The following is a 13,646-nucleotide window of genomic DNA, read 5'->3' as shown; positions in this document are numbered from 1 at the left end:
ACTTGTTGTTATTAGTTGCAAAGTCATGTCTGACCCATCGCGGCCCCATGCACAATTTGAGTATTGGAGTTTCATCTTGAGGATCCGGCCTTCTAAGTAGCAGTCAGGGCTGATCTCCTCTGGGACTGACCGGTTTGTTCACCTTGCAGTCCAAGAACCTAAGAACCTAATGTGGAAGAGTTATGATGTGTCCTACAAGCAGGGGGAGGAAATAAGAGCAATTTCTATCCCCGCCGCACCAGGAACAAACATAACATTAGATTATGATCTAAGAGCTGCACTGCTGTTGGTCTTTTATTAAATCGCACACTTCCTCCAAGGAGTTCAGCTCCCCCTACTTATCCCCACAAGACCCCTGCGAGGTAAACTGGAGTGAGAGTGTGATTGGCCCAAGGACACCCAGTATGGTTCATGGCTGAGAGGGAACTTAAGAACACAAGAGAAGCCATGTTGGATCAGGCCAATGGCCCATCCAGTCCAACATTCTATTTCACACAGGGGCCAAAACTCAGGGGCCCTCAGGAGGTCCACCAGCGGGGCCAGAACTCCAGAAGCATTCCCACTGTTGCCCCCACCCCCAAGCACCAAGAATACAGAGCATCCCTGCCCCAGACCTAGAAACATGAGTGAAGCCATGTTAGATCAACCCAATGGCCCCTCAAGTCTAACACTGTGTCACACAGGGACCAAAACCCAGTTGCCATCAGGAGGTCCCCCAGCAGGGCCAGAACTCCAGCAGCCCTCCCTTTTGGCTCCCAAACACCAAAAGGACAGAGCATCACTGCCCCAAAACACAGAGGCCATAAGGAGGCCCACCAGTGGGGCCAGAAGCCCTCCCACTGTTGCCCCCCCCCCCAAGCACCAAGAAGACAGAGCATCCCTGCCTCAGACTTAAGAACACAAGAGAAGCCAGGCGGGATCAGGCCAATGGCCATCCAGTCCAACACTGCCCCAGACTTGAACTCGGGCCTCCCAGCAGTATAGTTCAGTTTGCCTATATCACATTGTTTCTCCATTGCCACGTTCAGCGGCCATCCACTCTCCCGTAAAAAAAACCTCCGTAACATTTGTAAATCTGAGCTCCAGGCAAAGAGGTTGTGCAGCCAACCATTACTTAAGCGGTAAGGTTTAAGATAATTGCTGCACAGGTTTTTGAAATCATACTACGAAAATAGTCATTCAGTGACAAGCAACCCTGAAAGGACACGACTTCCTCCGATGGAGAGCCTGGAGAATTTCTCAGGAGAAGAAAGAACAATTTGCCCCCTTCCATGCCCATAAAATAGAGCCTCTTGTGGCACAGAGTGGTAAGGCAGCAGACATGCAGTCTGAAAGCTCTGCCCATGAGGCTGGGAGTTCGATCCCAGCAGCCGGCTCAAGGTTGACTCAGCCTTCCATCCTTCCGAGGTCAGTAAAATGAGGACCCAGCTTGCTTGCTGGGGGGTAAACGGTCATGACTGGGGAAGGCACTGGCAAACCACCCCGTATTGAGTCTGCCAAGAAAACGCTAGAGGGCGTCACCCCAAGGGTCAGACATGACCCGGTTCTTGCACAGCGGATACCTTTACCTTATGCCCATAAAACTCTGTCTGCGCAAATGCAGCTTTGGATTATACTCAGAGGTGCATACGCCTGCAAGAGCAAGCCTGCTACAATATTTCCCGAGTTAGGCTAGCCCCCAAGCCCTTCTGCCGAGCGTGTGAGGCTCTGCGTAAGCACAACGGTTTCCAGGGATGCGGACGGCCATCTCTCCCCTCCCGACAGCCTGGAGGCATTTCCGTTCTGCTCTGATGTGGGTTTGCGGACCGCTCTCTAGAGCCAGCCTGTTCTTCGGTACAAATCAAATCAGTCTGTGCATCTGGGAAGACAGAGAGCTCAGCTTACCTTCTGCTGAAAACCCTACCCACGTTAGATACGCCTTCCAGGAAAGGGGAAGGGGGTCGCCGTGCAAGATCTGCCTCTTCTTTCTTCCGAGCTCCAACAGCTGAACGCCGAGACACTGATCTCCGTCAAAGCCCGTGCCTGTCGTTTTAAGAAAAGGGTGGAAATGATCAGCACTTCTCAAATATAAATTGCAAAAAGGATGAAGAATTTATTCTTATATGTCGCTTTTCTCTACCCGAAAGAGTCTCAAAGCAACTTACAGTCGCCTTCCCTTTCCTCTCCCCACAACAGACACCCTGTGAGGTGGGTGAGGCTGAGAGAGCCTTGATATTACTGAAGAAGAAGAAGAAGAGTTGGTTCTTATATGCCGCTTTTCCCTGCTCAAAGGAGGCTCAAAGTGGCTTCCATTCGCCTTCCCTTTCCTCTCCCCACAACAGACACCCTGTGAGGTGGGTGAGGCTGAGAGAGCCCTGAGATTACTGAAGAAGAAGAAGAGTTGGTTCTTATATGCTGCTTTTCTTCCCGAAGGAGTCTCAAAGCAACTTTATTTTTATTATTATTTATTATATTTATATACCGCCCTCCCTGTACAGTTGCCTTCCCTTTCCTCTCCCCACAACAGACCCCCTGTGAGGCTGAGGGCTCTGAGAGAACTCCTCTGAGAGAACAGCACTAAAAGGATGGCAATGAGCCCAAGGTCACCCAACTGGCTGCATATGGGGGAGCGGGGAAATCCACCCCGGCTCACCAGATTAGAAGCTGCTGCTCATAACCACGACAACACACTGGCTCTCTAGTCCTAGGGCGTGAAAGGCGTTCTCTATGTGCTCACAGGGATTTGTTATATTGTCAGTCCTCAATTGATTTTGTAAGCATTCTGAGAAGACAGGAGTATTAGAATTCGAGCCTTAGATATAATTTCACCTTCATGAAATAGTTCCTATCATGCAAAGCTGGGTCTCATCACCAGCAGTCATGGCCAAATCTATAACCATCGTAGAATCCTAGTTGGAAGGGACCTCCTGGGTCATCTAGTCCAACCCCCTGCGCTATGCAGGACACTCAAAACCCTCTTGCTCCTCCTCTGTCACCTGCCACCCCCTTGAGCCTTCACAGAATCAGCCTCTCCCTCAGATGGCTCTCCAGCCTCTGCTTAAAAATCTCCAAAGATGGAGAACCCACCACCTCCCGAGGAAGCCTGTTCCACTAAGAAACTGCTCTAACTGCCAGGAACTTCTAGAGGTTTAGATGGAATTTAGAATCATAGAATAACAAAGTTGCAAGGGACCTCTAGGGTCATCTAGTCCAATCCCCTGCAGAATACAGGAAACTCATTACTACCTGCCCACCCACAGCGACCCCAATTTCATGCCAGATTGTCCCCAATCCCCAAAAAAAACCACCCCACAATCCCTGGCCAGTCTGGCCTGGAGGAAATTTGCCTCCCAACCCCAAAGTGGCGATGGGCATTTCCCTGGGCATGCAAGAAAGGCCCACCCACTCACAATCCGGGAGAGGAACGGGGCAGGGGAAAGCACCTCTGTGAAAGACCACCATCAGCTGTTCTCCATGCCCAGCCATGGACACCACCGGGCCGGGGAGGCTGAAGATCTCTTTCTGGACTCCCCCCACCGTGAACACGCGAATGAGGAGCGTGCTGGTGGCGCACGCGGCCCAGCCCTGGCCCAAACAGATTGCTTCGACGTCCTCGTCCTGCAGCATGTCGACGGTCCATTCCTTGTTGGAATCCCAGGAGTTGAAATGGATGCAGTGAAGTTTGCTTTAAAAACACACACACAAAAATGAAGACAATAACATTGATGTAAAACAGGGGTAGTCAAACTGCGGCCCTCCAAATGTCCATGGACTCCAATTCCCAGGAGCCCCTGCCAGCGTTAGCTGGCAGGGGCTCCTGGGAATTGGAGTCGATGGACATCTGGAGGGCCGCAGGGGCTCCTGGGAATTGGAGTCCATGGACATCTGGAGGGCCGCAGGGGCTCCTGGGAATTGGAGTCCATGGACATCTGGAGGGCCGCAGGGGCTCCTGGGAATTGGAGTCCATGGGGCTCCTGGGAATTGGAGTCCATGGACATCTGGAGGGCCGCAGGGGCTCCTGGGAATTGGAGTCCATGGACATCTGGAGGGCCGCAGGGGCTCCTGGGAATTGGAGTCCATGGACATCTGGAGGGCCGCAGGGGCTCCTGGGAATTGGAGTCCATGGACATCTGGAGGGCCGCAGGGGCTCCTGGGAATTGGAGTCCATGGACATCTGGAGGGCCGCAGGGGCTCCTGGGAATTGGAGTCGATGGACATCTGGAGGGCCGCAGGGGCTCCTGGGAATTGGAGTCCATGGACATCTGGAGGGCCGCAGGGGCTCCTGGGAATTGGAGTCCATGGACATCTGGAGGGCCGCAGGGGCTCCTGGGAATTGGAGTCGATGGACATCTGGAGGGCCGCAGGGGCTCCTGGGAATTGGAGTCGATGGACATCTGGAGGGCCGCAGGGGCTCCTGGGAATTGGAGTCCATGGACATCTGGAGGGCCGCAGGGGCTCCTGGGAATTGGAGTCCATGGACATCTGGAGGGCCGCAGGGGCTCCTGGGAATTGGAGTCCATGGACATCTGGAGGGCCGCAGGGACTCCTGGGAATTGGAGTCGATGGACACCTGGAGGGCCGCAGGGGCTCCTGGGAATTGGAGTCCATGGACACCTGGAGGGCCGCAGGGGCTCCTGGGAATTGGAGTCCATGGACATCTGGAGGGCCGCAGGGACTCCTGGGAATTGGAGTCCATGGACATCTGGAGGGCCGCAGGGGCTCCGGGGAATTGGAGTCCATGGACATCTGGAGGGCCGCAGGGGCTCCTGGGAATTGGAGTCCATGGACATCTGGAGGGCCGCAGGGGCTCCTGGGAATTGGAGTCCATGGACATCTGGAGGGCCGCAGGGGCTCCTGGGAATTGGAGTCCATGGACATCTGGAGGGCCGCAGGGGCTCCTGGGAATTGGAGTCCATGGACATCTGGAGGGCTGCAGGGGCTCCTGGGAATTGGAGTCCATGGACATCTGGAGGGCCGCAGGGGCTCCTGGGAATTGGAGTACATGGACATCTGGAGGGCCGCAGGGACTCCTGGGAATTGGAGTCGATGGACATCTGGAGGGCCGCAGGGGCTCCTGGGAATTGGAGTCCATGGACATCTGGAGGGCCGCAGGGGCTCCTGGGAATTGGAGTCCATGGACATCTGGAGGGCCGCAGGGGCTCCTGGGAATTGTAGTCCATGGACATCTGGAGGGCCGCAGGGGCTCCTGGGAATTGTAGTCCATGGACATCTGGAGGGCCGCAGGGGCTCCTGGGAATTGGAGTCCATGGTCATCTAGAGGGCCGCAGGGGCTCCTGGGAATTGGAGTCCATGGACATCTGGAGGGCCGCAGGGGCTCCTGGGAATTGGAGTCCATGGTCATCTAGAGGGCCGCAGGGGCTCCTGGGAATTGGAGTCCATGGACATCTGGAGGGCCGCAGGGGCTCCTGGGAATTGGAGTCCATGGTCATCTAGAGGGCCGCAGGGGCTCCTGGGAATTGGAGTCCATGGTCATCTGGAGGGCCGTAGGGGCTCCTGGGAATTGGAGTCCATGGTCATCTGGAGGGCCGCAGTTTGACTACCCCTGACGTAGAAGAAGAAAAGCTAGTTTTTGCACCCTGTTTTTCACTACCCGAAGCTTTGCGCACCCTCACCTGGCCAGCTCTTCTGTTCTCTCGCAGGCTAATAAAACAGCCTCACTGGAAAGGTCGGCCATGGTGTGGCTCAAAGAATTGGGCAGGTGCATCGCATGGTGGATGGCAGCGTCGTGGAATTCCACCTCGATAGCGTTGTCTTGCTCGTCATTATAGCAGCGAATGATACCGATAGAATTCCACACCTGTAACGGAGGCGAGAACAATAACCACTTTCAGCAGGGGAAAAGAACAGGAGTCCAGTGGGGGCCTTAAAGATTAATGAAATTGGTGGCAGGGTGGCAGCTTCACAGAATCACAGAATCCTAGAGTGCGAAGGGGCCACACAGGCCATCTAGTCCAACCCCCTGCTCAGGGCAGGATCAGGCCTCAGCATCCTAAAGCATCCAAGAAAAGTGTGTATCCAACCTTTGCTTGAAGACTGCCAGTGAGGGGGAGCTCACCACTCCCTTAGGCAGCCTATTCCACTGCTGAACTACTCTGACTGTGAAAATTTTTTCCCTGATATCTAGCCTATATCGTATAGATGGGGGAAGAAATGGAGATAGTGACAGATTTTATTTTCCTGGGCTCCAAGATCACTGCAGATGGGGACTGCAGCAAAGAAATTAAAAGACGCTTGCTCCTGGGGAGGAAAGCTATGGCAAATCTAGACAACATCCTAAAAAGCAGAGACATCACCCTGCCAACAAAAGTGCATCTAGTCAAGGCTATGGTCTTCCCAGTTGCAATGTATAGCTGTGAAAGTTGGACCATAAGGAAGGCCGAGCGTCAAAGAATTGAGGCTTTTGAACTCTGGTGCTGGAGAAGACTCTTGCGAGTCCCTTGGTCTGCAAGGCGAACAAACCGGTCAGTCCTAGAGGAGATCAGCCCTGCCTGCTCTTTAGAAGGCCAGATCCTGAAGATGAAACTCAAATACTTTGGCCACCTCATGAGAAGGAAGGACTCCCTGGAGAAGAGCCTAATGCTGGGAGCGACTGAGGGCAAAAGAAGAAGGGGACGACAGAGAATGAGGTGGCTGGATGGAGTCACTGAAGCAGTCGGTGCAAACTTAAATGGACTCCGGGGAATGGGAGAGGACAGGAAGGCCTGGAGGATCATTGTCCATGGGGTCGTGATGGGTCGGACACGACTTTGCACATAACAACAACAGCCTATATTGTTGTGCTTGTAGTTTAAACCCATTACTGCGCGTCCTTTCCTCTGCAGCCAATGGAAACAGCATCCTGCTTCTGCGAGGTTATGCTCATGTCTTTGGAGTCCATCAGCACATTAAAAACAAGCTGGCTCTTTTGATGTACTTCTCTTCCCCGCTTCACGACACATATACACATTGTTTGTTATATTACAGCTATAAAACATTTTTTCTGGTCATTTGCTCATCAATCCACCCCTGGCCCGTTTGGATCAGGTTCTGGTTTGATGGCAGGAACAGCCCGGAGATGAACGGAGGGAAGCCCTCGTGCATTTCCTTGGTTGCAAGCTTGTTCTGGCCTCAACCAAAGGCCTGGTGGAATAGCACGTTTTGTAGGCCCTGTGGGACTTAGTTGTAGGCTCTGTGGGACCACCTTTCGCCCTATATCCAGTGCAGGGCTTTACGCTCTGCGGGGGCTAACCTATTGGTCGTTCCCGGCCCCAAGGAAGCCCGCCTGGCCTCGACCCGGGCCAGGGCCTTCTGGGTCCTGGCCCCAACCTGGTGGAATGAGCTCCCGGGAGGGCTGAGGGCCCTGCGGGAATCACCGGCATTCTGCAGGGCCTGCAAGACGGAGCTCTTCCGCCAGGCTTATAACTGAGGCCGGGTGGAAAGAAGATCAGCCCCCCCCCTCACAAACTGGCGGTAGAGAGCGTCACCCCCCGCCGTAGTTGAGGATGCGGAGAGCAAATGAGTAGATTAAGCCATCGCTGTTGCCATTACTGTAAATGATTGCATTTTATTGTTATTTTATGGTTTTAGGGGACTGGGTTATGTAAGCCGCCTCGAGCCTTCGGGGGGAGGCGGGGTATATAATAATAATAATAATAATAATAATAATAATAATAATAATAATAATAATAATAATAATAATAATAGTTCTGCCACAGCCCAGGTCTTGACTGGCAGCTTGTTCCACCAGGCTAGGGCCACGGTGGAAAAGGCCCTGTTTGAGGCTAGACACACTTCCTCTGGGCCGGGGACCACCAAGAGGTTAGTACTAGATCTTAAAGTTCTTCTTGTGCTATCAGATGCTAGAGAAACAAGAAAACATAACTGCACAATCTTTTTCTTTTAAGACTCAGCCCACGAAGCAAAGAAACCACGGGACTCACCATGAAACGATGCGTGAGGTGCACCGGGGTGGAGCCCGACTGGAACGGTTTTTGCCGAGGAGTTGGCATCGGCCCATCATAGAAAGGTCTCTGGGCAGCGGATGGTGGCGGGGCAGGAGGAAAGCTCTCCTGATCATCCCCTTCGCCCTGCTTCTCTGCAGCGGAGTTCGCCTTCAGCAAGCCCAGATCTGTGGGGAGACCAATTAGTTGACTATCAGCGGATATAAGCAGCAGCAGCCCTTCTTGCAACTCTGACAACACAAAAACAAGATTATGCATTTGCAGCTGCTCCACATGCAGCCCTCTCAGCCCCCTGAGAGCCAGTTTGATGTAGTGGTTAGGAGTGCGGACTTCTAATCTGGCATGCCGGGTTCGATTCTGCAATCCCCCACATGCAGCCAGCTGGGTGACCTTGGGCTTGCAACGACACTGATAAAACTGCTCTGACCGAGCAGGAATCTCAGGGCTCTCTCAGCCTCAACCACCTCACAGGGTGTCTGTTGTGGGGAGAGGGAAGGGAAGGCGACTGTAAGCCGCTTTGAGCCTCCTTCGGGTAGGGAAAAGCGGCATATAAGAACCAACTCTTCTTCTTCTCCTTCTCCTTCTCCTTCTCCTTCTCCTTCTCCTTCTTCTCTCCCCCATCTCAAGCTGAGGTTAGGCAGGTGGCCTCCCAGGGCAGGGTCTTTTCAGTGGAGACACGGAAAGGCTGGGATTCTCTCCCCACAGCAGCCTTGTTCAACTTTTTTACCATTGAGAAACCACTGAAATATTCTTCAGGCTTTGAGAAACCCCACGAGTTATGCAGACTATGGTTGGGAGGCACAGCTGTGGACATGACTATCCAGTGCCCCTCTCCTTCCCACCCGCTCCAGGCCCATCACTGGCCATTTTGGGAGGCAGGGGCTTGAATCAACATGACCATATATGGTCATATCACCCAATAAATATTTAGCAAATTTAAAAAATGCATTAAAAATTAATGAACTTCCAACCATTCAAGAAACCCTTCCAGAACCATCACGAAACCCCAAGGCTGAGGAAGCCTGCCCCTTCTGCTACGACCTTTAGGATGCTTAGGGCTGATCCTGCGTAGAGCAGGGAGTTGGCCTAGATGGCCTGTATGGCCCCTTCCAACTCTATGATTCTGTGATTCTATGGCCTGTATGGCCCCTTCCAACTCTATGATTCTGTGATTCTATAACCTTCTGCCAGCTGATGATGACTCTCCCTCTCCTCCGGTTCGGCATTTCCCCCAATGATTTCTGCCTCCGGACCAATGTTTTAATTGCTGTTTTGCTGTCCTTGTGTGCTGTTTTAGCACCCAGACCTGGATGGTCCAGACTAGCCTGATCTCATCAGATCTCGGAAGATAAGCAGGGTCGACTCTAATTAGTATTTGGATGGGGGACTGCCAAGGAATACTGGGGTCGCTATGCAGAGCTAGGCAATGGTGAACCATCTCTCTTGCCCCAGAGGGACAGACCAGAACCAATGGGATGAAATTAACGCAAAAGAAAATCCGTCTAAACCTCCGGAAGAAGTTCCTGACAGTTAGAGCAGTTCCTCAGTGGAACAGGCTTCCTCGGGAGGTGGTGGGTTCTCCATCTTTGGAGATTTTTAAACAGAGGTTGGATAGCCATCTGACGGAGAGGCTGATTCTGTGATGGTTCAAGGAGGTGGCAGGTGACCGTGGATGAGCGAGAGGGTTGGGAGTGTCCTGCATAGTGCAGGGGGTTGGACTAGATGACCCTGGAGGTACCTCCCGACTCTAGGATTCTAGGTTTCTAAGGAAGTCCAGGGTTGCTATGCACAAGCAGCCAATGGCGGAAAGACCTCTCTTCATCTCTTGCCTTGAAAATTCTCTGGGGTTGTCATGAGTCGGCTGCCGCTTGACAGATGTTTTGCACGCAAAAGCTATTTCAACGTCATAAAAATGACGTGTGTTTCGGAAGGGGGGGGCTGATCATCGGGCTTTTAAAGTAGGATTTTATCATGCTTTAATCCGTTACCCGCCTTGCTGGCCCTTGTAAGAAACGTAGAAAGGCAGGAAATAAATTTCGTACAACAAGGGACAAATCTCATTCTGAGAAATCCAAACCTATGGAGTTCTCGTCGTCCTCAATGATGGCGCCTCGGTTCCGGGTCCTTCCCGACGCCACCGTCAGGTCGTCATCCTCGTCTTCGTAATCCGCTGTCACCTTTCGGGGCGACTGGGGTTCGACGAAGTCTCTGTTCAGAAAGTCCTCACTGTCGTCCCCGTCAAAAAGGTCATCGTAGTCGTTGGAAGCAGGAACAGATACCTGAGGACAAGGTCAAGGAACATCAAGAAGAAGAAGAAGAAGAAGAAGAAAAAGAAGAAGAAGAAGAAGAAGAAGAAGAGTTGGTTCTTATATGCCACTTTTCCCTACCCGAAGGAGGCTCAAAGCGGCTTACAGTCGCCTTCCCTTTCCTCTCCCCACAACAGACACCCTGTGAGGGAGGGGAGGCTGAGAGAGCACTGAGATTACTGAAGAAGAAGAGTTAGTTCTTATATGCCACTTTCCTCTACCCGAAGGAGTCTCAAAGCAGCTTACAGTCGCCTTCCCTTTCCTCTCCCGACAACAGACACCCTGTGGGGTGGGTGAGGCTGAGAGAGCCCTGATATCCCTGCTCGGCCAGAACAGTTTTATCAGTGCCATGGCTAGCCCAAGGTCACCCAGCTGGCTGCATGTGGGGGAGCGCAGAATCGAACCCGGCATGCCAAATTAGAAGTCCGCACTCCGAACCACGACACCAAACTGGCTCTCTCGGCACATCCATGCTGTGCAGCTGGATGAGCAATACTGCCCAAGCTTGAAAGGGATATAGAGGGGGAATAGAGGGGGAAAACCCCAAAGCTCCTGAATTGCCCTACCTTGGCGTTTGACTGCTTTCCACCTGCACCGCAGACGTCCTCCAGGAGCCCCAGGTTGCCTTCTGTGTCTGTGTAAGCGATCCGGTTGCCTTCTGGGTGCCACGCCAGCCCACAAATGGTGTAGCCCTTTTCATGCTTCACCCTTAGCAGCCAAAGACAAGGAAAGTAAAGGCACGTTTTCCTTAAAGTGCATGTATGTAAAGTTCTTAAGATGCACTTTAAGATGCACTTCAACAACAACAACAACAAAACGAAAATGTCGTCAAATTGTTGTTTCAAGACAAAATTAAGAACATAAGGGAAGTCATGTTGGTCCATCTGGGCCAACGCTCTTCCTCACACGGTGGCCAAAAAGCAGGTGCCAGTAGGAGGTCCACCACTGGGGCCGGAGCTCCATAAGTCCTCCTACTGTGGCATCCCAAGCACAAAGAAGACAGAGAGCCACTGGCCCAGATCTAAGCACATAAGTCAGGTTAGAATCACAGAAGCATAGAATCATAGAGTTGGAAGGGGCCATACAGGCCATCTGGTCCAACCTCCTGCTCAACGCAGGATCAGCCCTAAGCATCTTAAAGCAGGTTGGATCAGGCCAATGGCCCATCCAGTCCATCACTCTGTGTCACCCATTAGCCAAAACCCAGGGGGCCTCAGAAGATTCCACTAGCAAGGCCAGAACTCCAGAAGCCCTCCCACTGTGCCCCCCCCAAAGCACTAAGTGCATCACTGCCCCAGACACATTGTCCCACCTTGAGGCTAATAACCACTGATGGACATCTATTCCCCAGGTTTTCCCAGTCCTCTCTATGCTTGTAACCGTTGCCAGTGGCTGAGAATTCCACCTATCCATTAAGCTTTGGGTGAAGAAGGAGCTATTTGAGCTGTTCTCAGCTTTACTGCTCCATCCCCAGGCTCCACCCCCTGCCCCGTCAAATCTCCAGGTATTTCCCAACCCAACTATCTTTGCGCAAGACACTGTAAAAACCACCAGCACCTGTCCAGACACTCCCGCGTGTCCACGTTCCAAATGACTATACAGCCACCAACGCTTCCTGCTGCCACAAACTGTCCACAGGGAGACCAGGCTACCACGTTGAGAGGCTGTGAGGGAGAAACAGGGAGAGTGTTAGCTGCTACGGGACACTTTGGACCAGGGCAACCAATTTTTCTGAGCCTGTGGTCCCCTTTGGAATTGTGACTCTGAGTTGGGAGCGTGACCACAAAATGGCGGCCAGAAGAGGCGGGGCCGACCATGAGATTTCAGGGAGTAAGATCACGCTAAAGACTAAGTCTTCATCATTTCAGGCACATTCTCTATTAAATAGGATGCCTTTTCAAGTGAACATATTAGAAATATTTTCTTGGATGAACACAGGTTGTCCTCAGTCAGCCAAGATCTCCATGTTGTGGCAGCAGCGCCTGCCGGAGGAACTTTTAAAAAGTTTGCGCAGCCAATCAAGTCTCCGGTGTCCAATCAGAAGCCATGCTGGGCAAAAGGCCCACCCGACCTCCTTTCTAAAAACATTTGGGGAACAGCGGGAAAGGCGTCTGTGGGCACCACGTTGGGGAACCCTGCTTTGAACCATCTCCCTTTCCTTTTCTTCATCATGCCGCATGCCAGGACGGCTGCAGGGATGGGGAAAAGGGACTATACTGCCAATCTTGTTTTATCTTCTTTTTAGTTATGTTCTAGTTATGTAGTTTTCAATCACATTTTTATGGGGTGGGGTTCCATGTTCCATGTAACTTATATAATGTTCAGGGTAAACCGCCCAGAGCTGCAAAGATATGGGCGGTATAGAAATATAAATAAATAGGCAGGCAGGCAGAGAGATAGGTAGGTAGGTAGGTAGGTAGGTAGGTAGACAGACAGACAGACAGACAGATAGGTAGGTAGACAGGTAGGTAGGTAGGCAGGCAGGCAGGCAGGCAGGCAGGCAGGCAGGCAGGCAGGCAAAATATTGTGCCCTGCCATGTCTCTGGAGTGGCAGGCTAAAAATCTAATAAATGAATGAACGAACGAACAAACAAACAAACAAACATACATCTCTTTTTCACATATGTGCTGATATTTTCTGAGAATTCCAAAAGATGGGACAGGTGTGGGACAGGTGTGGGAAGTTGGTAATATTTTGCTTTCATTTTGCATCCAGAATATAAAATAATAGATGCAATTATAAATATAAATAAAATTTGTCTCCATCTGGCCAGAGGGTATCTTTGAAATAAATATTTACATGTGGGGCTATGGCTCAGGCAGAAGGTGCCTGGTTCAATCCCCGGCATCTCCAGTTTAAAAAGGGCCAGGCAGGAGGTGATGGGAAAGACTGAACTGGATAGACCAAAGATCTGACTTAGTAGAAGCAGCTTCCTGTTGTTATATCTACTAGGAAGGGGCCAAGGATCAGGGCTAGAGCCTGAGCTTGGCAGGCAGAAGGTCCCACAATCAACCCCCAGCATCTCAAAAAGACCAGGTAAGAGATGATGGGAAGGACCTCAGCTGGAGAGCCGCTGAGGGTCCGAGCAGACAACACTGACTAAAACTGCTGCTCCAACAACAGATCCATGAAGAGGACCTGTATGCCAAGGATGCTTCATCTCTAGCCAGTGACTCCTAAAAATCACAGCTCTCTCTCCCCCCCAATGTGCTGCCATCTCTCCCTCTCTCACAGACACACTGCAAAGGACAGCCCGCACAAGGTTGAATAGCAACAACCATCTGGAGCAGGGGTAGTCAACCTGTGACCCTCCAGATGTTCATGGACTACAATTCCCATGAGCCCCTGCCAGCAAATGCTGGCAGGGGCTCATGGGAATTGTAGTCCATGGACATCTGG

The 13,646-nt window shown here is 52.0% G+C and overlaps 1 protein-coding gene across 5 annotated transcripts in view; it reads right to left on the bottom strand.

The window, feature by feature from the left end:
* WDHD1 (WD repeat and HMG-box DNA binding protein 1) overlaps positions 1 to 13,646 on the bottom strand; it is a 70,623-nt gene that overhangs the window by 29,731 nt on the left and 27,246 nt on the right. For all 5 annotated transcript variants that reach the window (XM_077324032.1, XM_077324033.1, XM_077324034.1 and 2 more), the window contains exons 9-15: positions 11,804 to 11,910; positions 10,813 to 10,954; positions 10,018 to 10,219; positions 7,920 to 8,107; positions 5,613 to 5,797; positions 3,423 to 3,664; positions 1,885 to 2,022 (exon numbers count right to left, since the gene is read on the bottom strand). In XM_077324032.1, the coding sequence (XP_077180147.1) occupies positions 1,885 to 2,022; positions 3,423 to 3,664; positions 5,613 to 5,797; positions 7,920 to 8,107; positions 10,018 to 10,219; positions 10,813 to 10,954; positions 11,804 to 11,910 (1,204 nt within the window). The remainder of the gene's footprint in view (positions 1 to 1,884; positions 2,023 to 3,422; positions 3,665 to 5,612; positions 5,798 to 7,919; positions 8,108 to 10,017; positions 10,220 to 10,812; positions 10,955 to 11,803; positions 11,911 to 13,646) is intronic.

Source organism: Paroedura picta, chromosome 2 (assembly GCF_049243985.1).
Source record: "Paroedura picta isolate Pp20150507F chromosome 2, Ppicta_v3.0, whole genome shotgun sequence".
NCBI lineage: Eukaryota > Metazoa > Chordata > Lepidosauria > Squamata > Gekkonidae > Paroedura > Paroedura picta.
Note: the sequence above shows the minus strand (reverse complement) of the source record. Positions and strands in the feature narration are given on the sequence as shown.